Here is a 23,289-nt window from a genome sequence, read left to right as displayed (position 1 = left end):
TTTTCACCTATTTAACAACTGAAACCCTCAGATTTTATTTTATTTTTCGCAAAATGGATATGGATTATCAATCAAAAGTGAAATAATCCGGGAGTCATGTCCTTTCGTTTTCTTACAGGTTGGGTCGTTGTTGCCCATAACACGCTAGCATTGATCCTATGCTATGCTATGATCATGCTAATGAATGACGTCATTGACATGTTTGAAAGGCTTTTTAGAACAATTAAGTGACTTTAAAAAATATAATACTCAACCAAGTGTATTGTCTTTGCCTCCCCTTTCGAATACAATTTTCAAATTACTTGAAAAAAAATTATATCCCGAGAAAAGTGGATTTTGAGGGGTACAGCTCCATAGACCTCCATTCATTCTGGACTCGCCCGCGAGCACCCCTAGATGCAGTACCAGACCGGAAGAGTTCCGAGAGTGAAGGTTCTCCCCTTATTAGACATTCTCTGGCACTAGTCACGCGATCACAATAGCTCTGCACTCGATTGCTCTTCCTTAGCTACCAGCTATTTTTGTCTCGGTAGACTGAAATTGTAGCCTAGAAATCTAGACGCGCCCCTAGCGGCAGCAGGGCTAATCTAGCAACTCTCCGTTGGCTTGTGAGTTCCAGAAATCGAAACTATATCAGGCCAATGAAATCGTGTATAGAGTCGTTAGGTGGGCTTAACATAATGATTGATGGCAGAGTTGCAACTGTTTGGCTTGAATTCCCTGCTACTTGAAAACAAATAAGATGGATGTTGCTGTTGGCGAACAGTGTGACACGAGTTAAGCTTTTATTAAGTTGGCAAACGTTTGAACTAGCCAACTAGCTCCGCTGGTGGGAAACGCATGGGACTCATAGCGCTGCCGCTGTCCTATTGCGTGCAGAGGGAATTTGAAAGACAACTGATTATCCCGCCCCTCTGACTGAGCACTGCGAACGGTGAGTGCCCAGACCCTACATTTTAATGTGGGTCTGGCTCGTCAGGCTACTGAAATTGAATTTCACGTTTTGAAACTGAATTGTGAGAACTGAATGTGAAAATTCCAAGAGCGACATTTTCAGTCAGGATAATTTATGTATCAGAGCAAATGACTTCAATTTCAAAATATTATATTCAATTTCAACTTGACTGGGATTCAGTTCCAATCTAATGAATTCAGTTTCAACATATACTATTCAAATTCGTCTTTCAACATATACTACTCAAATTCATATTCAAATTCGGTTTAAGGTGACACAAGTTTTATGCCTGCGCCATTTTGACCACTTGTTCATGTATGTTGACGAATTATTTGTATATTCCTCTGCTCAATATAATGTGTGCATTTGTTTGAGAAAAGCATTCTATTAAACTCTGATATTGAGGAAACCACACCAAAATCACTCTGATTATATCTGCCCCTGTTTCAGGGGTGTAACAAATGGACCGTGCGTTTGACTGTGTTGTCTGGCTTCTGAATGGACCGTTCGTTGTGCGTTTGACTGTAAAGTTGATGCTGATGATGAATTACATCTTAAAAAACACTTGAAGACCTTAAAAGATCTCTATGACAAGTATGATAAAAAAAACTGCTAAAAATGAGGTCAATGGTCCAAATAAGGTGCACTCTTTCTAAAGTGTATCTCAATGTGGGAGGTGCATTATTCAGGGATAGGAACCCTTTTGCTTCATTTTTGCTATTAACTCTGTTTTTTCATTATCAGCTCTAAAAAGTGTAAAACGAAATTAATATTAATATTAATTAATATTTTTAATATAAAAATTGTGATACTGTAATACTGTACTGTATTTCCATAATTTCCATAGGAATACATTGGCAATTGTTAGGAACATGTTGGTTCAAAGTTGTTTTTTGAGAGTTCTTTTTATCCAATTGCTGCCAAATCTGGCACTTATTTAGCCAGATGAATGCTCTATACATACAGTAGTAGGCCTTTACGTTAATCAAATCATTTTGCTTCATACCGCGGTAAATAGTAGATCCCTGAAGATCCTGAAGGACTCTTCTCCTCCTAACAATGGATTATTCCTACCGCTGAAATCAAGAAGACGCCTACACTGTATGTAGTCACAAAGCCAGAACTGAGAGACTCAGGAGAAGTTTTTATCCCCAGGCCATCCGAACTCTGAACTCACACTATACTGACTTTGCACACATTCACTCCTCAGCACTCTCAAACATTTCCCAACTCTGAACTCACACTATACTGACTTTCCTCAGCACTCATGACCCCCCCCCCCCCCCCCACACACACACACACATACATGACTTTTAGCACTTTTACATCCCTCTCCCTATGCTACAGACCTTTTATTTATTTTCTTATTTCATCACACGTCAAAACACACACACACACACACACATCTGACTTTCTCCAACTTTTGCACATCTCCATAGAACTTTTTATTTATTATTTTTGATTTCTCCTCCATCTATCTACCCATGTCCTTGATTGCCTAGCCTTTCTGCCCCCCACCCCCACCCCCATCCCCAACACACACACACACAAACACACACACACTTACATCATCACTGTCATCACCTCACATACATACAGCACACTGCTGGCTACAGTAAGCCTCCTCTACATACTTGCTGCACACTGCCCCCCCCCCCCCCCTCCCTACATACACAGCACATTGTCTTCAGGATCTTCTCCAACACACATCCTCTACATACTTACAGCACACTGCCCCCACCTACTCACACACACACAGTCACTGCTCCACTCCCCTCCCGCCCACACACACATCTTCACTGTCATCACTCACATACATCATACACAGTACTCTGCTTGCAATAGTAAGTCCCTTCACCATACTTGCAGTACACTGCCCCCCCCCCCCCCCCCCCCCCCTCCCCTACATACACAGCACATTATTTCATCAGGAAGCTTCTCCAACACACCCCCCCCCCCCTTTCTTACTTCCAGTAACTATATGCATGTGACAATAAACTTGTATCCTTGTACCACTCTCTTCCTGGTCTGAAATATCGATTTGTAGGCAAAAACTTATAGGAGCCTGATAAAAAAAAAAATATCATTTAGAAAAGTGGTCAGACGGATTTAGAGGGTTTTGCATCTGAACTCTTCATATATCAGAACAGATGGCTGGTAGCTCTATAGTTGAAAAACGTACATCCGGTATCGGGTGCTCTTAATAAGGGGATCAGTCCAATATAAAAAAAAATATTAATCGAGGCACTCCAAATATGGGGACAGCTTCCTGTCACCATATTTGGAGTGCCTGGATTTATATATATATATATATATATATATATATATATATATATATGTGTGTGTGTGTGTGTGTGTGTGTATCAGGCTTCAAGGAAAAATACTTTACATACAGCTTAGGTCACCAACAGCAGTGAGATATAGTAAACGAGTAATTTTAGGTGTAGACTGGGAGCAGAGAATGTCTAATAAGGGGAGAACTGCCACTCTCGGGAAACTTCTGGTTTCTGAACTGGTTGCAGTTCCTTTTCTGGTTCCACATGAGGGCGCTCACGAATAAGTGCAGAATGAATGGAGGCCTATGGAGCTGTACCCCTCAAATCCACTTTTCTCGGGATATCATTTTTTGCCCAGAAATTCGAATGTTGCAGTCAAAAGAGGGGGCAGAGAAAATACAAACCGCTGAGTATTATATTTTTTGAGTCACTTATTTGTTCTAAAAAGCCTTTCAAATGTGTCAATGACGTAATTCATTAGCAGAAAGCTAGTGTGTTGTGGGCAACAACGACCCAACCTGTAAGAAATCGAAAGGACGTGACTACTCGTTCATTCAACTTTTGACCTATAATCCATATTGAGCTTGCAGAAACCACAATCAAATCTTCAATTTCTCAACGACAACCAGGTGAAAGAGACAAATTTAGCCGTCTAGCTCCATAGACCCCCATTGTTTTTGCACTTATTTGTGATCGCCCCTAGCGGAACTGCAACATATTGCAGGTACAATGGAGTTAATACGGAGTGATCGGAGTGATCCGGCTCTCCGTAAACGGGCTCTGCTGGGAGGACCAGTGCGTGCCGTGCAAAATTGAAGTAACTGAAACGTCATTACGTTGTAGATGACGTAGCGGCGAGCGGGAAAATTTTCATTTTAGTTGTTTGGTAACGCTATCGAGCAGAGGTAGGTCTCTATGTGTTGAAATAAAGCTAACGTTAGTCATACGCCGTGAAATCGTAACGTTATGCTTTTGTGTTTAGTTAACAATCGTATTTGGATTTCGATAATGATTTGTGCATTTTAGACTTAGCTAAACTGACAACAACTGTTACTCGTTAATGTTAGCCACGTCAGTGGCCCAGCTGATATTTGATTCAAGTTAGCGTAGTTTAGTTTCAACTTCATATGACAACCATCTAGTTACCCGGCTGGTAAGGTTATTTCTTACCATTCAACAAACACATCTAGATAGCTGTCCTGTGTTATTTCATGACCGTTTACCGCGATTGTAATTATTTTTTTGAATGTAAGATAATTTTGCTGACGTTGACAAGCAAGTCGGATTGTTGTGCTCTAGCTGCCTTGCAGAGGAGCACAAAGCTGCTAATCAGAAATGTGAATTTAGAAAGTTGAACCAGAGCCATTATTAGACATTCTCTGGTTGAACTGTAACGTTGCTACCAGCTGCTAGATATCGGCTAAAGTAACATTAGCAGCTAGCTGTTTGGTTGTTGATGGTTAACTTCCCATGACGTTCTCTAACTGCTAAGTTACTGTTCCTTCTGCTAACAGTTATCTTGCATTTTGTTAACGTTAACTTGGGTCGACGATGTTTATAAACATGCCATTCTGATTGGCAATGGCTGGAGGTGTGTAATTTCGTTGTTCCTGTAATAAAATGCACCTTCCTCCACAGAACACGATGGCTATGAGGAGTGAGAGCAGAGTGGAGGCAGAAGTTGAGGAGGAGGAGAGTTTTGGGCCCCAGCCCCTAAACAGACTTGAGGTATAGCCTACACGTGACGCCTTTATTTTCGTGTGCCTGTGTCGATAATCCATTCTGGGGAACCTATTACATAGACACTCATACATATACATTAACCCTCATAGGGTGTTCGTTTTTTTGTTACACAGGAGGTGCTGCCGGGTCTAGTGGACCCATTGCATTTTAGGCCTTTTAATTCAACATAATCAATTTTTTTCCTATCCCAATTGCAAGTAATATAAACAACACATATGTTAAATGTGTTGCCTTTACCTTTATTAAATCACAATTATGAATAGAAGTGCCACTCGTTTTTGTTTATTTTTGTATTAAAATATAACAAAATAAGGAAATCCATCATAAAACAGGCATAACTGGAAAATAATCAACAATTATACAAATGAAGCAAGTTTTATTTATTTTAATTTCATTAGAAATAGAACATACTCAATAACATCTGTCTGAACAACACATTTAAGCCATTGAACATGGCAATTTTATACCAGACTATACCACACATGAGGGGCAGAGTCTCACTGTGTGTGTATTGCATATGTTTTTTTTGATAGGGGATGGCATGAAAAGGTAAAAAGAAGAATTGATGTCTTGTGCATGAGTGACTGCCAAGCATGTAGGTCCTGGTAGCATCCGAATCACATTGGCAGCCATGCAAGGGGGTTCATTTCTTGAGCAGGAAGACCATTCAATTCTACCATTTTTTGACATCCATATGTTGTCATTTGCAAGCTGCTGACAGTCTAGTCCAATGTCTGGCTGCTCAATGGCTGCTTCTATGGCTGGCTGCTCAACGGCTGGTCCTGCCGCTTGCTGCTCATTGGCTGGTCCTGAGGTTCGCTTGCGTTTCGGAGATGGCTGACAGGCTGGTCCTATGGCTGGCTGCTCACGGTCTGGTCCTGAGGCCTGTTTGCGTTTTGAAGCTGACTGACGAGCTAGTCCTGTGGCTTGCTGCTTATTGGCCGGTCCTGGGGCTGGCTGCTGGCAGGCTGGTCCTGAGATTCACTTGGCGTTTGATGTAGGCTGACGGGCTAGTTCTAAGGCTAGCTGCTCATGGGTTGGTCCTGGGGCTGGCTGCTTGTGGACTGGTCCTGGCTGCTCACGGGATGGTCCTGGGGCTAGCTGCTCACAGGATGGTCCTGGGGCTGGCTGCTTGCGTGCTGGTCCTGGGGCTGGCTGCTTGCGGGCTGGTCCTGGCTACTTGCGGGCTGGTCCTGGAGCTGGCTGCTTTGGGCTGGTCCCGGCTGCTCACAGGCTGGTCCTGGCTGCTTGCGGGCTGGTCCTGCCTGCTCACGGGATGGTCCTGGGCTCTTTTACGTTTCGGAGCTGGCTGATGCTTATCCTCCTCTTCAAACTCAGTGTCGGACTCTAATTTTTCAGAAATGTTATCCTCACTTTCTGAAACTATTTGCACTGCATCACCATCAAAACCCACTGACACACACACACATACACAGGACCTATGATTTCCACACTTTAACTAGTTCCGGGTCCAGTGGACCCGAACATCCTGTGTGTAATATAAATGTGAAGGGGGGCTATGCAGGGGGGGGGGGGGGGGGGGTCATTGAAAATGTTTTCTGATTTATGTTCCTCACAGAAAATGAGCCAAGGCCAATGACTCTTAGTTTAAAAAAAATATTATTTGTATCATTTTTATTAAGCTAAAAACTGAAAACGGGTCCCACAGACCCGAACACCTTATAAGGGTTAAATGAATTGCCTACCAGAATCAATATATATTTCCCCAAATATTTTACATATAATGACAAGCTTTGTTTTAGTGGGGCGGGGGTCAGTCTTTAAGCATTTTAAAAACAGATTTATCGAAATTAAACGGGCCCTCTTTATTTAAAATTGAAATGCAAATACAAAAAGGGAAGGTATACTGACTGCTCAGATTGTGGATGTAGTAGACTTCACGTACATGCAAGGTGCTCTTGAAGTTCGAAAGGACTGGGGCTGCTTGGCTGACTTCTGCTTGGCGGACTTCAGGCACACTTGCATGGAGACACGGATCAAATAATTAAAAGCCCTTTATTTGATATTGGGGCATACTACGGGTAAAAAACGCTGATCGGTTTCATCCCTCTGGGCCTTCATCAGGGCTTGGTTTGTGGATGTTTAATTTAAAATTGAAATGCTTAAAGCATCCTCAGTAGACTTGTCTCAATGTGTCTGTTTCCTGCACAGCAATGTGGCATCGGTGCTGGTGACGTGAAGAAACTGGAGGATGCTGGCTTCCATACAATCGAAGCTGTGGCATACGCTCCCAAGAAGGAACTGCTTAACATCAAGGGCATCAGTGAAGCAAAAGCAGAGAAGATTCTGGTGAGACAGTTACTCTTAATCAAAGTGATCTGTTATTTCCCCCCTACTTTCCACTGTTACGTTGTATTATTCACTCATGTGGTCCACTCTGTAGGGCGAGGCAGCTAAGTTAGTGCCAATGGGGTTCACCACAGCGACAGAGTTTCACCAGCGACGGGCTGAAATAATCCAGATCTCCACAGGCTCCAAGGAACTGGACAAGCTACTTCAGGGTATGTTTATATATCTACTGAAACATGATCTACTATCTACTGAAACATGATCTACTATCTACTGAAACATTCATGAAAATAAGGACCATTAGTTGTGTTGAGGCATGCAGTGGTTTTACTTGTTATGCTGAGGCATGTTCTATAAATCTAAAAAAGTGAAAAACTAGATGGTCCTGTATAGAACTGCTAGAACATAGAATGGTATATTGTGGTTTTATCCAGCACTGTTCTTGAGTGAGCGCAAAACATTGGGTTTGGTCATGGAAGCTCAGAGCATGTATTTGTAGGCTCAGATATGAATCTGTCAGAATTGCCTTAAACCATATCCATCTCTTATGAACCTGTGGGTTATGATTCTGTATGTGTTTCTGTCCCAGGAGGCGTAGAGACGGGCTCCATCACAGAGATGTTTGGGGAGTTCAGAACAGGAAAGACACAGTTGTGTCACACCCTTGCAGTGACCTGTCAGGTAGTGTGTTATTGGCAAGAATGTGAAATATGAAGTCAGTCTCAATTTACTGTTCCACAGTCTGTGAATGTAGGAAAGAGGAATATTATGTTGTACACTGGCCACTCAGAAGCACTGATTTCTCTAAAGCATGGAAATGCTGTTGGGGTTCAGGGTGACGTTCAAAATAGAATTGCATGTTCCTAAAAAAAAAAAGAAACCTATTCGGATAAGTGGGATATACAGTATGATCAGAACCGGTATTAGAATAAAACTCAAGCTCACATTTTGAGTTCAATGTCATGGTAAAAGTCAAGCATGTATTTTGCGGGTTGACATTTATTATTATTATTATTATTATTATTATTGTTAGAATTGTTATAATTATTATTGTTAGAATTATTTTTATTGTTTTGTGACCTGTTCTGTTTGTCCTTTCTCTCAGTTGCCCATTGACCAGGGTGGTGGAGAGGGCAAAGCCATGTACATAGACACAGAGGGGACCTTCAGACCGGAGAGACTTCTGGCTGTGGCTGAGAGGTCTGCTCTTCTGCTTTAAACACACAAGCTTCATTTAATATGTACCTGCTGCTGACATTATGCCTCAAAATTCTGTCAGCATCTGAAAGTAGATAATGCCGGATGTCGCTTTACACTGGGGTGTTTAATAGGTGTATTTATTTCCAGGTATGGGTTGGTCGGGAGTGATGTCCTGGACAATGTTGCTTATGCCAGAGCCTTCAACACTGACCACCAGACTCAGCTGCTATATCAGGCATCTGCCATGATGGCTGAATCCAGGTAGGTTCTCCCATTCAGTCTGACTCCATCAATGGTTTGTGGTTACCCTGTCCCACCCTAAACCCATCACCATCACTATCCTCCACTAGGACTGTCAACTTGGCCCACCCTAAATGCATCATCACTATCCTCCACTAGGACTGTTAACTTCCAGGAACTACTAGGCCTAAGTTTCTAGATACCAATGCCGAAACGAAACTGTGGCACAAAACTTCTGTAGTAGGATAGATCTAGATGTCAGAACATGAACCTTATTTTATTAAAATGGTATTAAGATTCCAATCTTAATGTATTGGTTCTAATTAAATGGACTTGTAACATTTGGTTATTTCAATGGGTCCCTTCTAGTATCGGTGCATTGTACAACACTAGTTTTCATCATGTGGAAACTGTTTTTAAAATTCATAACTTTGAGGTTGAAATGAGAAGTTATCCCGTCTCTCCGTATCAGATATGCCCTGCTGATTGTGGACAGTGCCACGGCGCTCTACAGGACCGACTACTCCGGTAGAGGAGAGCTGGCCGCCCGCCAGGGCCATTTGGCCAGGTTCTTACGCATGCTGCTGCGCTTGGCTGATGAGGTGGGTCCTCAAGCATCTGGGCTTTTCACCGCTTTTCAAAATGTTTAAATATTTGTTGGGGCTTTTTATGCCTTTAATTCGATAGGACGGTGGAGAATGACAGGAATTGAGTGGGAGAGAGAGTCGGGGTGGGATCCGAAAAGGACCACAGGGCGGGAATTGAACACGGGTCACTGGCGTACGGTGCAGGTGCCCCAGCCAGTTGCGCCACGGCTGGGGCCCACTGTTTCTCCTTTTAAAGGCCTACTGTACTGTAGGAACCTTTTGTGAAATCTGTTTTTAGTTCCTCAAAGGTCAGGCAGTTTTTTTTTTTTTTTTTTTTTACTTAAAATGTTTTCATTGTGAAATTGTCACAGTCTGAGACATTCTATTGTGGCTGAAAGCAAATCACAGAGACCGAGCAGCCAGTTGGAAAGTGGCCCACAGCTAGCTCAGAGTGACCTCAACTTCTATAACTGTGTGTGTGTGTTTTCTCTCTAATGGCAGTTTGGAGTGGCGGTTGTCATCACCAACCAAGTGGTGGCTCAGGTGGATGGAGCGGCCATGTTCTCTGCCGACCCCAAAAAGCCCATTGGTGGCAATATCATAGCACATGCTTCCACGACAAGGTACAGTATAGAGAGAGCCTCCGCTGCCCTTATTTAAATGACAAACATAGTGCAGTTGGGAAATAAGCAAAAAATGAACTATTAAATAACTATTAAGTAACTTGTTGATTAAATAACTTGGAAAAATGAATTTCTAATACCATCAGCAAAATGCACGAATACGAGTGGGTTGGCAGTGTGCTCCCATACACCTCATGATTGCTTTGGTTCACGTGTTGCAGCTACAGCGCTACACTCTGGGGGCATGTTTGTGAACCCCCACGTTCATGCCCCCAGAGTGTAGCGCTGTAGCTGCCTGGCTGCTTTAGCTGTTGCCTGCAGCAACTCGAGCTAGGTAAAACCGGTTGTTTTAGGGTTTTTTTCCCCGTACCGACAGTACTCTGTGACCTCGAGAAACAGAGATCGGATATGTGGAAAAATCATAGGATTTCCTTTAACACAGTGCCTGACTTTGCACTTTGCTTATTATTTAAATTAGGGACCCTCTGTGTTGTTTCTCAACTGACGGCTGCAATTTGTGCCTTTTTCCCCCTAAACTGTTACCTTGTCCTCTTCTTCCTTTCCTGCTCTCTTTGCTTCTGTTCCTGCCGGTCATCACTCGCTCCAAATAGGTTGTATTTGAGAAAAGGCAGGGGAGAAACAAGGATATGTAAGATCTACGATTCCCCCTGTTTACCGGAAGCGGAGGCCATGTTTGCCATTAACGCTGATGGCGTGGGAGATGCCAAAGACTGAAGAGAGCACGGTGCTTCCACTCAGAGAAGCGCCCACAGAACCGCTTGGACCCGCACAGCTTCAGCGTAACTTCAATGTTTGATGCCTTGGCAGAAACTCAACCTAAAGATTAGTTGAGAACTTGTTGGCAATATGAAGCTTATGGGGACTACACAATATAAACTCAATTCTGAACTTAAACGTATTGAGAAGTGCATTTTTTGAAATGGCTTTCATCCCGTAGTTGCAGAAGGACTGCTTGGGAGATGAAGGGTTTGGCGTGTCCTTGAACGAGGTGCACGCTTCATAAACTCAGCCATTGATTCCCCCCCCCCCCCCCCCCCCCAGGTTGGGAATGATCATTTCGTCATATTGGAAGTGTCGTTTACAGTAGGAGATGCAGTATAGTTTTCCTTTGTGGAGTTTCTTTATTTTTGTTTGTCATTGTCCTGCTGCCTTTATTTGTCTTTATTTCTGTGTTAACCATCTACACGTTGTGTACATATTATATATTAAAATCATTTTATGATCAGGTTTCATGGCTGATTCAATCTGTCATTCCAAAGTTGCTGCACCTGGCGTAGTCTGTAGACAAGCTATTAGGTGGCCTCATCGCTACATAGGCCACTGTAAATGTGTAGATGGGAATATGAGAGCAATGGCAAATACAATAGAAAATGGGTACCTATTAAATACTATTGATCCATTAGATTAGATTAAACTTTGTCATTGTGCAGAGTACAAGTACAAAAGCAGAAAAGTGTAATGTGATATACAAAGTATAGACAGCTGATGCAGAGGCAGGACAAGAAATGTAGTGCAGTGTAGACAGTAGCATGCAGTAGGTTCACAGAAGATGCTTTAGAGTAATATAAATTAGATATAAATATGTGCCGTGTATTAGCAGTTACTATATACTGTAATAGCAGAATAAATATGGCTGTGATAAATGTATGAACAACATGTACAGATATGTGCAATGTAGTAGCAATAACACTAATAGTAAGAGCATTACAGTTTCTATTTGCTATTAATGTGGTTCGTCGTGTTTCAGTTCATTTGGTGCTGAACTGAGAAAGCCAAAAGCAAAACAAAAGAAATAAGATTTACAGATTCAAATAAAGTCAACCTTTAATAAATACGAGTGATTTATTTAAACTAAAAGTATACAGTGCAGTGGTCTAACACAGAGTAAACAGCTTTGCATGGAATGTTCATGTGAGTCCTTGAAACAGGCATGTAGCATAGTACTGACTTTAAATATAATTTTTAATCTTTGTAAAAAAATAAAATAATAAATAAAATTACATATGCCAAAGGCGAGGACAAACATACTTAAGCCTCTTCTGCTGTTAAAAAGATATTTCTGGACTTGGTGTTTGATCTCTGTATAATGTCTGAAGTCCCATAACATAAAGCATAAAGACATGCACTGATTCCAAAACTAAGTGGAGAGCTATTTTCACACACAAATATAGAATCATAAGAATTAAATCATGTACTGCTTAATCAGGGTAGATTACAAAAAAAAAAAACGTTCACAAAATTTGCTGTTTGGGATGTCAAATGAGCATGACATTCTAAACAAAGTTAATTTCTATTTAATAGCCTTCACAACACCAACACATTGAGAATTAAATACTGCCTTAGCGTTTGGAGGGTGGTTAGTCCAGATTGATATGAATTAACTTGCAACGTTAAAGCACACTGAATGACACCATAAACATTTGGAGGGTGCTTAGTCCAGATTGATATGCATTAACTTGCAACGTTAAACTCTGTCACTGTATGACACCATGAACTTGATTATGATCATTTGTTTTTATATTCTTGTGTACCAATTAAGCACTTTAAAAACTAATTTATTAAAACAGATTTAGACTTAATTGAAATAAAAACCGTATATAAAATTCTTGGGGAGGGAGGGGGAGGGGTGCAAACTAATAAGACGGCATTTTACACTCATGTCTTACTTCATCCCTAGCAAAGAGTGCTTGGAGACTACAACTAAATGCACCTCAAAAGGTGTTACACAGTTGACAAAACGACCAAATTACTGGATCAGTTTATCAGTGCAGAATCAACATGACTCGATCCTGAAATGTTTGCACTTTCAACCACATTGGACACAACACCACACATGGTCATCTATGTAATGGAATAGGGACTGCTAGGGCAGGCAGTCTTTAGTGCTTCATTTGTATAGCCATATTTGTGCAGGTGTTGAAGGAAGACATGGCAGTCTAGAAATCCCCATTCGATGGAGACAGATCTGATGGTGTGTCAATCAAAGCCTTCAGTTCCTCCTCAAGAGTAGAGTTGCCAGTCTCCTGTGTGAATCATAGAATCTTGAATTTAAACCCTTTCTATTAGCTCAAGATAGTCAAGTTAGAATGCGATTTCTGCCGTTTTGAAAACGACAAGGAGAACAAAGCCACTTGTGTTCCTCACTACAGACGGAATAACATTTCTGTTTAGATAGCAAGGGGCAGAATGCTCAGAGAAACGGCTCACCTCACTGGTCACACTAGGCATCTGGATAGCCAGTCGGGCCCAATTGCTGGCCTCTGAAGTGTTCCCAAGCTCCTTGTGACACTAAGAAAAACAGGGAATTTCAAGGCACTCTCAATTCTCAAAGGTTAAAAAGCCTTTATTTTATTATAAACCTTTTTTTAAAAACTCTGACGAGTCAAACTCCTTGTGACACTACTCAAACCACAGTGAACAGATTTTGAGAGAAGATTTAAAGTTACACGTTGAGGCGTGTATTTCAATTTGGCCAGTAGGTGGCACTAACTGAGAGGACAGTGACCAGTTCCAACCCCCCAAAGTAAATCTGCCTTTCACCAAGAAGAAAACCAGTTTAAAGCGGGGAGGTAGAAGCAGGATGAGAGAAAGTGGCTTTTCTCAGAGGAATTCACTACTGTTATTGTAGTCTAAAATGTCTCTCTAAAGGAGAGCCTGTTTGTCCAGTTTTTTCAACCTGCCAAAGAACAAGCTGCAAGGCAATGGTTTAGGTAACTTGAAACCCAAACCACAACGGTATCCAACAGCATGTGCTGGATGGGAGGACCAGTTGATGTGCCACATCACTTTTATAAGGTGCTTAAATGAATCAGGTTTTGGAAAGCTTCACAGGGCCTGTTAGGATATTCTGAATTCAATGGAATGCAAAACCACAATGAACACAGTGAATCTGTGCTCGCAGGCAGGTTCGCCACAGAAAACATAAACGTGCCTCAAGACTAGGCTTGTCCATGACGTACTGTGTGATAATGGTTATCAGATTTGAAAACCTCTTGCAGAACTGATGATCCCTCATATAAATGCTGGCATTACCTTGGCAATGTAAACCCTCACAGTCTTGGAGAAGCCAGGGCTAAGCTCTTCTGCCTGCAAAGACAAAACACAGACAAGACTGCTCAATCTTACCCAACACATTTGTCTTCGTCAGATAAGACTTTCCGGTTTATCACTAAAGCCATTACACTCCTGCCTAAAAGTTGTATTCCCATCTTGAAAAACAATTGTGTTTTGATATAAACAGGAGTGTGAGTGTTTCTCAGTGCTGGGGTGGTGGTGGTGATGATGATGATGGTGACTTACCTTGAGGAAGTGCTCCAGAGCCTCGTGGACGGTGGACGAAGGTGGGGACTCATACAGCGCTGCAGCAGCCTTCTTCTCCAGCCAACCAAGCATAGACACCTGGAGGTGAAGCACACACCAGCCTCATGGCTTTAGTTGAAAAGAATTAAGGCTCATTCACATTAAGAACGATAACTATAAACAAATATCATTCTCGTGAATATGAATGACGACGTACACACATAAACTATAACAATACTTTCAGAGCAATAAAAAGCTAATAGCCAAGGGCAGTTCCAGCGTTATGGATGTGACAATTGGACTCATATTGGTAAACAAAATGCCTTAAAGTGGGGGCAACATTAGTATCAGTGAATTAATTTGCACAACTTTTAATGCAACCTCTGTCCTCTGAATACTGAGAAATCCTCAAATTTCATATAATCAATTTCATCCTAAGAATACAAGGCATTTTATCAGCGTTATGGATGTAACATGAAATGGACACACTTTTGTGAGAGATTACAGGTTTTCTACAAACTCTGAATTTTTAAAGGAAACTGCCGAAACTATGATATATGTACCATGAAGGAGACTTGAATGAACACAAAAAGTGTGTTTTTGAAACTATGCGTCATTTTCGTAATGCATTATGTAGGAAAAACTGGCGTTATGGATGTGACTTTCACGTTATGGATGTGACGTGTCTGAACCAGTCCTCGACAAACTACATAAAACACATAATTAGGTAGTGAATTTTGATATGAAACAACTGAAATGGTAATCATGAAAAACTAGCGATGAAATTATTGCTTCCTCAGTGCCCACTAAGATCCACAGGAAGAATCAGGACAACAAGTCATTTAAAATATAAAAAAGAAATTAATTTTTTTCTTTTACCGTCATCAATTTTGGTCAGTGATTCCCGGGTTACTGAAACACCAGGGAACATGAAACTTGGTGGCCACTCCCCTAAATAACTAGCCCTACCTGAACCGTTGCACCCAAGATGACAAAATATTTATGGTATGTTAGTCTCAAGAGCCCGCATGAACCTAACCCATACCCACTCATTTGTGATTTGCACACATAAAGTACATGCACGCGCACGTGCACACACGCACACACACGCACACACACACACACACACACACAGTCGCACATATAATTCATTTATTTGGGATGACCAATACTGATTACAACAACACAGCATTCCAAATATTATTAAAGAGCCCATTTGTGTCTCACACAGCAACACAAACACTGTGCAAGTGCTTACAACTTTACAGGTAAATCAGGATAAATACACATTATCAGCTAAATCAGTGTATAAATACATATGATCAGCTAAATCAGTGGATAAATACATATTATCAGGGGTAGAGATGGCACCGCCTTCTCCATACATGCAGACTGCCTATGATGGCTGACACAGAGCAGTGTTTGGCTATTTGCTTAGATTTTGTCTTACATACAGACAGGCAAGCACACACACACACATAAACACATACAGACAGGCAAGCACACACACACACACACACACACACACACACACACACACACACACACACCCACCCACATGAATGCAGACACATAAACACACACACACAGGCACGCATACGCATGTGGGCATGCAAACACATACGCGCACACACACACACACACACACGCACATGCACACACACAGACACACACTTATAAACAAAAGCAAACTCACATATGCACACTCATTTACATGCACATGAGTTGCAGGAGTAGGAGATGGAGACAAATTGACAAGCATGATTTATTTTTGCGAAGAGAATATGCAGGACTGAGAGGCGGTCATATTTTGTACCGCTATGCGGTACATCTAGTTTATTGCTGCCCTTACTCATGTTACTCTGTGGGTATTAGCTACAGAGGACCTGACACTTCAAATGCTGTCATATCGCGTCACATTTAAAATTAACTGTGTTAAGCAGACGTGAACGACAGGCTGAACAGATCTGCAACAGAAGGAGGTTGCTATGTTAACTCTAGCTGCAAAGTCAGCCATCTTCATCAGCTAACACGATAATCCAGTTACTGTACAACATTAGTATGACAGTTACAGGAAGATAATCGCTCAGATTTTCGTTATTAGGCCACTTGAAAATAGGCTATGGCTAGGCTAATCACTGGAGGTATTTTAATATTATGTTTGTTTTGCTAATGGTTAGGCAAGGCCTCCCTGTGGTTTTGATCAACCTAATAATCTTTGAAATGTCAGTTGTGAACACTAAGTTGAAATGTGTTGAAACTGACATGCCACCAGAACAGACGTTTTAACGGCTTTGAGGTATAATAAAGTCCCCAGTCTTGTAAATTCACATTGTGTAACATCCATAACGTCACATCCATAACGCACCATTAAAGGTTTTAAAAGTAAGAAAGGGGCACAATTTGGTCATCACACTTTACATTGATATAAATCAGCTTTGCACAGACACAATGGACATTGTCGCATCAACACTGTATGTGTAGCATAAACTTTTCCTATAAAACGTTATGGATGTGACATGGCCATGGAACTTGCTGACTTAAAAACAAAAGCCTTACAAATGTAAGGAGTTGTGCTCTTAAAGGCAAGCTGAGCATAGACATTGCTCTACCATTCCCTTATCAATCTGGAATTTGTCAAATGACACAATTTGTTTGAACATTGGGTCCATTTATCCTCTTTTGAAATATGTATAATATTACCATGTAAATAAGTTGTTTCTGTATGGTTGCACACCATATTTATGTTGTAAAAAGAGTGTCATTTTCCATCAAATTCAATCAGATCAGTTACAAACAATAAAATATATACCTAAATGAAGATTTTAACAACAGTTCTATTTGCGTATGCACAACTTTTTTTTTCCATGGTAAGGATGACCTTTGCATGGAATTGCCCCCAATCAGAACACATCGAATGTTAACCGTCACATTCATTAGAGACTTTGTTTATCGTTGGTCAGTGTGGATGCTTTTATCATTATGGTTATAGTTATCGTTCTTGGTGTGAATGACCCTTTATTGGCCTTTTTTTTTTTTATCATGTATCAATCCAGTCAAGGAACAAGATCATTATTATAGTATCTCCACCTGCTACCTGTTCCTACTGAAACTATTGAACCACACCCATGCTTCATGGCTTTAGATCAAAGAATTATTGCCTCTTTTCATCATGTATCAATCCAGTCAAGGAACAAGATCAAGCGTCTCCACCTGCTACCTGTTCCTACTGAGACTATCATTTATCAGTGTTGTGTTAATCCCCTGTGGTTAGTGCTCTGACAAACTACGGCAAATCTCATTTGGGAATGATCTAAGGTTCCCTTGAGCCCTGGCGAGTTTCCAGGCCTACCTCGTAGCACCAGCGGCCCAGCAAATAGAAACAGAGTGGGTCATCGTCCCTCAGTGCGATGGCTCTATCTAGATGCTCCTGCAACAGTCAGAGTGAGTTCATTATAGCCATTATACGAGACTGTTATGAAATAAAATGTTTTCAGATGAACTCAGGGGGATAGATATGTTATGACATTGAAAAACAGAATCAAATTTTATTCTTTTTTCTTAATTCATTAACAAAAATGCTGTAGGAATGATGCTTAGGATGGTTGCTCATACACTGTCTGTCCGCCAGCGTTTCTTGGCGTTTTATGCCCCCAACGTTGTCTTCAAGGCAGCGCTGCCTGGAAGGCACTAGGGTTAGGCATGGGTTAAGGTTAGGGTTAGGGTTTGGGGTTAGGTTTAAGATTAGGTGCCTTTAAGTCAGTAGTGGCAGCGCTGCCTGGAAGACGACGTTGGGGGCATAAAACACCATCGAGCGTCCGCCAGCTTACCTTGAGGATGTGACTGCTTTTGAGTTTGCCGTGCATGCTCTCATACTGTGAGTTGAGGCCGGTGAGGACGGCAAACCTACAGAAAGGATGAACACAAGTGATCAGAAGAGGACAAAACACACACACACAGGACCGGAGTTCACAGGATTCTCAACTCTGGCTCACTCACCATTTATGGCATTCGGCGTTCAGGCCATTTCTGTTCAGCGCCGCCTCAGCCTCGTCGCGGCCTGAAGGGAGAGGATCAGAGTTTGAGTGAGAGAGTGCCAGAGAGGTTGCCCCTCTTGTAAACAGAGGCACATGTTTACCTAGTGACCGATGACCACATATGACTCACATATTGAGGGTTTCCCTCATTTCATTAAACAAAGCCACTGTATTTCAAGCTTGTGGGGTTTTTTTTCTTGACACAGTTGATATCATAACTGCTATGGAAATTCTGACCGTTCTTCTAATTTTTGATAACATTTCCAGTTGAGGACAGAACATTTGTTTAGCAAATGTGCTCTGCTAAGTCAACTGGAGAGGCATGACTCTGGTAGCGCTAATGTCCTGTGTTAATGTCACGTCCCACTAACACAACAGCATCTGTGCCATGACTGTGCTGGTACTTTAGAATCCTGCTATTTTTCACTTACGTTAGATCTCTGTTTCTCGGGGTCACCCCCCGCCCCCAGCTCGAGTTGCTAGTTCCAGCAGCGAACACAGCCAGCCAGCTGCAGCGCAACACTCTGGGTGCATGTCCGTGATCACCCATGTTTTTTTCCTTCTCACCTTGCTCAGCGTAAGACTTCTTCTCCTCCTTGTCCTCAGTGATCTCATACATGTCATTGTAGGCGCGTGCCAGTCGCCACAGGAACTCTGTGCTGTCAGAATACTGAAATCACAAACCAGCACAATGACATGGAGGAAAAGCTAAGTGGCTACTGCAGAGACAGTTACATAATTACATTATATGTGCAGAGGAAGAAGGCTAGACTGCACTACACACTGTCAAGTCAATTTGATACACTTTTTACATATCCTGTTCACTCTATATGTAAGGTGCAATATGTAAGGGATAATGTATAGAACGCCGGTCATTATGGGGAAAATAAGTCCCGACAGGGCGAACCGGACTTGTTTCTTGTTTCGCCCTGAAGGGACTTATTTTCCCATGATGACCGGCGTTCTATACATTATCCCGCTTATTATACGGCTACTTGCCAAAACGAAAAAATAAACTCCATGATATGTCTCTTCACACTTATTTGTTACCGTTTCGTCGTGGCTTTTGCTGAGAAACAAATAGTTCACAACACACGCTGAACTTGAATCAAACATTCTTTAGAACACAGCTGATCAACCGTCTGCTTTCACTTTTGAATGAAGTTCCAAGCACAAACTCCGTTGCCATTGACAGCGGTCATTCTTGTTTTCAGAGGTCCTTTCTCAAGAAATAATGACCGCTAGAACTTTCGGAAATCCCATTCAAGTCAATGGAGCATTCTACTTGCATTGTGAAGAGCCGTATAATAAGGTATTATAATCCCAACACACTTTTTGTCAGATGACTTTGATATTTGTACACAGTCCTGGTTCTGTAAATGGGAACACAAAGTGTCTAAGCACAAGAGACGCATTTTTTCAGCAAATCAACATGAAGGGAGGGGTGTCATTTAATTGGGTGTTGAGCGCAATTAACAACAACCTTTTGCCAGAATCACAGAGTACCGTGACCTTTAATACCGGCATCAAATGACTGTTGTTGCTGCTGCTGCTTTATGTAAAGCACATTGAATGACTTCTGTGCATGAAATGCACTAACAGTTATATAAATAAACTTGACTTGACTTGCTGCTAGATTCTGACAGAGATGCTCACCAGAAGCTTGTTGGTGTGGAGCAGGTTGAAGCCGTCCTTCTTCGCTCCGCTGTCTCCCTCATGCAGCAGGTCGCTCTGGGACAGAAGCAGTGCCAGCTCGGCGCTGGGCACGTCCGTCACCATGGTCACCATGGTTGCCATGGTGGGCCACTCTCGGTCCGCGTCTTCCTCGTCCTCTTCCTCGGCCTGGGAGTCCTCCTGGCGAAGGGTGAGCACGGTGGCAACGCTGCGATCCTCGTCATCCTCTTCGTCGGACTCTTTGTCCTCCCTGTCGCCCTCCTTGTCCGTCTCGCGGTCTGTTTCACGGTCTGTGTAGTCTGATTCTGCATAGGCAGTGGAATACCTGGAATAAACAAAGACAGGAATCAAGTATGTTCACCCATATCATTTCCCATGTGTCTCAAAAGTGATTCCTTCAACTGTTTCAAGATCTTGCCTCGTGAGGTATTTCTACAGATGCCTTTAAGAACTGTTCCACTTTTGACTACTCACTTCATGGAGGTCAGTCAATTCTGCAAAGCTATTTAATAAATGCGAAACAAGCTTGAATATGTATCTTCATAATAATCATCCCATAAACTTTGACAATGGACATATGGTTACAACAGATAGACTGAGGAAGTAATTTGTCCCCAGGACCATTGAACTGTTCAATGGTTCACCTAAGGGAGGAGGAGAGATAGACTTCTCTGCATAGTCTGTCTGCCTCTCGACCCTCTCCATGTTTGTGTACTGTCTGTCCACTAGTGACTTTTTACCACTGTCTTACTACTTCACTGTTTGTGTGCTATATTAGCACATATTAGTTATATATATATATATATATAGTTTTTTTATATTACCTTGCCTACTCTCTTATATGTCCATATTTATTTTATGCTGGTCTCTAGACTTATTCTTGCACTGTTGCACTGTTGGACTTACTCATTTGCACCATCACCATGACACTCACTCTCACAGAGCACCTTACAATGCACAAAGAATCACAGGCTCAGTCCCTGCCTCAGTCATTGCAAGCGTCTCATGCTAAATCACCCACTATGTGGTTACTGTTTTAGACTTAATTTAGATTTAGTGTTATTTAGTATAATTTGTATTTTAGTATATTCTTTATCTTCTACTGTCCTTATTGCTTGTTGTGTTTTTTATATTATATACTTTTAATTACTTTTTCTGCTGTTAGTGAATGTTGTGTGTGATGTCTGTATGCTACTGAGACCTTGAATTTCCCCTTGGGGATCAATAAAGTATCTATCTATCTATCTATCTATCTATCTATATCATTAGAAATCATCTTTACATAATCACCATGGTGGTTATGTAGAGATGATTTTACCCAGTTAATGCCCCCTCCCCCTTACCCAGTCTCCCCCCCCCTTCCTCCATACAGGCGGAGTTACTGCCCCTTCCTTACCCAGCCTTGTTCTCTCCTACTTGACCCAGTTACTACCCCTTTTCTTACCCGGCCTCGCTCTCCGTTCCTCCGTATGTGCTGGCTGGGCCAGCGCTGGCACTGAAGTAGATGGAGCTGGAGCTCATGGAGTCGGTCCGCTCCCGCGGGACAAGGTGGCGTCTGCGTCGGGCCCGCTGGCTCTCCTCCAAACCCTTCCTGATGGGGCGCAGTGGTCATGTCAGACGGTCAAACCACAAGGACAACTAACACACACTACAACAACTAACACACACTACAACAACATACCAGCATTTCACGCAGCTAATAAGGCTCAACAGTCAGCCGTTAATAGGCAGGTGAACAAGACACTTGAGTCTCAGTGAGTCACACTCACTTCACATCCTCGATGATCTTCTGTGCGATGTCCTGCAGGCCGCTCCGTAGCTCAGACACCTCGCTCCTGAGGCCCGTCACGCACATGAGCACATCGTCCAGGCGGTTCTTCAACTCCACCTGCTGCTCCGGGGAGAGACCCTGCAGGCCCTGGAGGGCCGAGCCCAGCGCTGCCACCTCTGATGGCATATCTAACACAACACATGCAAAACAATGTGGTCGCGTCACATGTAGGAGAAGTCCATTCGTTATTATTCCTGCTGAATGTCCATTCAGCATCCTCATCATCTGAGTATTAAACAGGTAATTTTATAGGTGTACATAGTACATGCTGTTCCATCCCATGGGAGAGTCCAACGAGACCAGTCATTTGTGGGAAATATAAACAGTATGGCATAAACTTAGAGATTGATCAAACTTGCTTGTGATTTTAGTAAAGTGTACCTGACCCGCTTCTTACCTTGCAAGTCAAGAGCAGGCGCGTGTAATCTGTCCACATCATCTGTGCATGCTATTATGGTAGAGGGGCTCGCCTGAGACGCCTCTGGATCCTCGTTTCTTTTTCTGGAAACTTCCTTGTAAATAAGAAATCCGACTACACCAGCGCCAGCTGTAGCTCCGATACCGAGACCAATTAATCCATTTTTCCCGAATGTATTCATGATGCCACTTGCTAACATTACCGCTTCTTCTTACAGTCTACCAGAAGGGACACTGCACAAGAGCACCCAGTCAAGACACTGTTAAACTATATCTTATCTGATATATAGTGACGATATTCCACGTTTAATATTGATTTCATAATGGGGGTTTTTTCAAGATAAGAAGTTCTCGTTTACAGCCAGATTAAGCACACTGCAACTCAGTGTCATGCCTAAATGCTACAACTCCTACGTGAAAACATTCCTTTTCATGTCTGCGTTTACGCTCGTTCCAGGTTTACCAGCGTAGCCTACCAAGTAAACAACTCCTGCAATTTGTCACTCCGAAATCCTAAAAGAAAGCGAAACTGACCGCTTCTTGGCTAATCGGCTAGCTAATACCAGCGTTGGGACTATATCAAACGATTTTTGTTTCGTTTAATATACGGTCTAACAAAGTAGAAAAAACAAGCAAACCTACCTGGTGAGTGTATTTGCATAAAATGGCAAATACAAAGCAATAACGTTAACAGTTCATCTGTATTAATCAGCTAACGAGATATCAGTAACATAGATAGACATCACGCACGCACGCTTGCACTTGCACGCGACGATGACATGCCTAAGTGATGTTAGTCACTGGCAGATTAAATGTCATATCCTAATCGAATTAATTCTTGAGAGTATAGTTCAGACTTGCCTGGATCTCACATGGACGTTTTTACGGCGCAGTTTGTTTTTCACTATCTCCCTCATGTCGTCTCTCTGTGACAGCTAGCTACACATCTGCCAAGGAGGATGAGAACGAAAACATGAAATGTGTTACAATATAAAACTTCCGTTGGGAAACTTCAATGCGCCAGCGATGTGGAGCATTCTACTACATTCTGCAACAATGTAAGAAAATAATACAAT

General features: G+C 42.1%; 2 protein-coding genes across 4 annotated transcripts; one reads left to right on the top strand and one right to left on the bottom strand.

Annotated features, from left to right (window-relative positions):
• Nucleotides 1–4,000: 4,000 nt before the first annotated feature.
• On the top strand, nucleotides 4,001–11,182 carry rad51 (RAD51 recombinase). Of its 2 annotated transcripts, none has more exons than XM_042096312.1 (10): nucleotides 4,001–4,136; nucleotides 4,870–4,959; nucleotides 7,147–7,284; nucleotides 7,379–7,496; nucleotides 7,874–7,965; nucleotides 8,390–8,484; nucleotides 8,632–8,745; nucleotides 9,197–9,326; nucleotides 9,813–9,934; nucleotides 10,546–11,182. In XM_042096312.1, the coding sequence occupies exons 2-10, from the start codon at nucleotides 4,876–4,878 to the stop codon at nucleotides 10,667–10,669; spliced, it is 1,017 nt and encodes a 338-aa protein (XP_041952246.1). In that variant the 5' UTR covers nucleotides 4,001–4,136; nucleotides 4,870–4,875; the 3' UTR covers nucleotides 10,670–11,182. The 2 variants fall into 2 exon arrangements, with proteins under 2 accessions (XP_041952246.1, XP_041952247.1); XM_042096313.1 differs by lacking the exon at nucleotides 4,001–4,136 and adding an exon at nucleotides 4,143–4,384.
• A 571-nt stretch (nucleotides 11,183–11,753) lies between these two features.
• rmdn3 (regulator of microtubule dynamics 3) lies at nucleotides 11,754–23,243 on the bottom strand. Of its 2 annotated transcripts, XM_042096307.1 has the most exons (12): nucleotides 22,194–23,233; nucleotides 21,735–21,924; nucleotides 21,410–21,556; nucleotides 19,948–20,290; nucleotides 18,859–18,961; nucleotides 18,254–18,314; nucleotides 18,085–18,160; nucleotides 17,607–17,684; nucleotides 14,255–14,353; nucleotides 13,988–14,041; nucleotides 13,163–13,243; nucleotides 11,754–12,978 (listed from the first exon to the last, which is right to left on the bottom strand). In XM_042096307.1, the coding sequence occupies exons 1-12, from the start codon at nucleotides 22,411–22,413 to the stop codon at nucleotides 12,892–12,894; spliced, it is 1,539 nt and encodes a 512-aa protein (XP_041952241.1). In that variant the 5' UTR covers nucleotides 22,414–23,233; the 3' UTR covers nucleotides 11,754–12,891. The 2 variants fall into 2 exon arrangements, with proteins under 2 accessions (XP_041952241.1, XP_041952242.1); XM_042096308.1 differs by lacking the exons at nucleotides 11,754–12,978; nucleotides 13,163–13,243 and adding an exon at nucleotides 13,267–13,354 and having other exon boundaries at nucleotides 22,194–23,243.
• Between the last annotated feature and the right edge of the window lie 46 nt (nucleotides 23,244–23,289).

The sequence above is a fragment of the Alosa sapidissima genome, chromosome 6 (genome assembly GCF_018492685.1).
Source record: "Alosa sapidissima isolate fAloSap1 chromosome 6, fAloSap1.pri, whole genome shotgun sequence".
Lineage (NCBI taxonomy): Eukaryota > Metazoa > Chordata > Actinopteri > Clupeiformes > Clupeidae > Alosa > Alosa sapidissima.
Note: the sequence above shows the minus strand (reverse complement) of the source record. Positions and strands in the feature narration are given on the sequence as shown.

Bases quoted from the DNA above. Each gene is read 5' to 3' on its own strand.
- rad51 (XM_042096312.1), top strand. From the start codon at position 4,876: ATGGCTATGAGGAGTGAGAGCAGAGTGGAGGCAGAAGTTGAGGAGGAG. The intron at 4,960-7,146 runs GTATAGCCTACA...TTTCCTGCACAG, and splicing joins AGCCCCTAAACAGACTTGAG to CAATGTGGCATCGGTGCTGG. The intron at 7,497-7,873 runs GTATGTTTATAT...TTTCTGTCCCAG, and splicing joins ACTGGACAAGCTACTTCAGG to GAGGCGTAGAGACGGGCTCC.
- rmdn3 (XM_042096307.1), bottom strand. From the start codon at position 22,413: ATGTTAGCAAGTGGCATCATGAATACATTCGGGAAAAATGGATTAATT. The intron at 20,291-21,409 runs GTAAGAAAAGGG...TGTTTATTCCAG, and splicing joins GGAACGGAGAGCGAGGCCGG to GTATTCCACTGCCTATGCAG. The intron at 18,161-18,253 runs GTGAGTGAGCCA...TCCTTTCTGTAG, and splicing joins AACGCCGAATGCCATAAATG to GTTTGCCGTCCTCACCGGCC.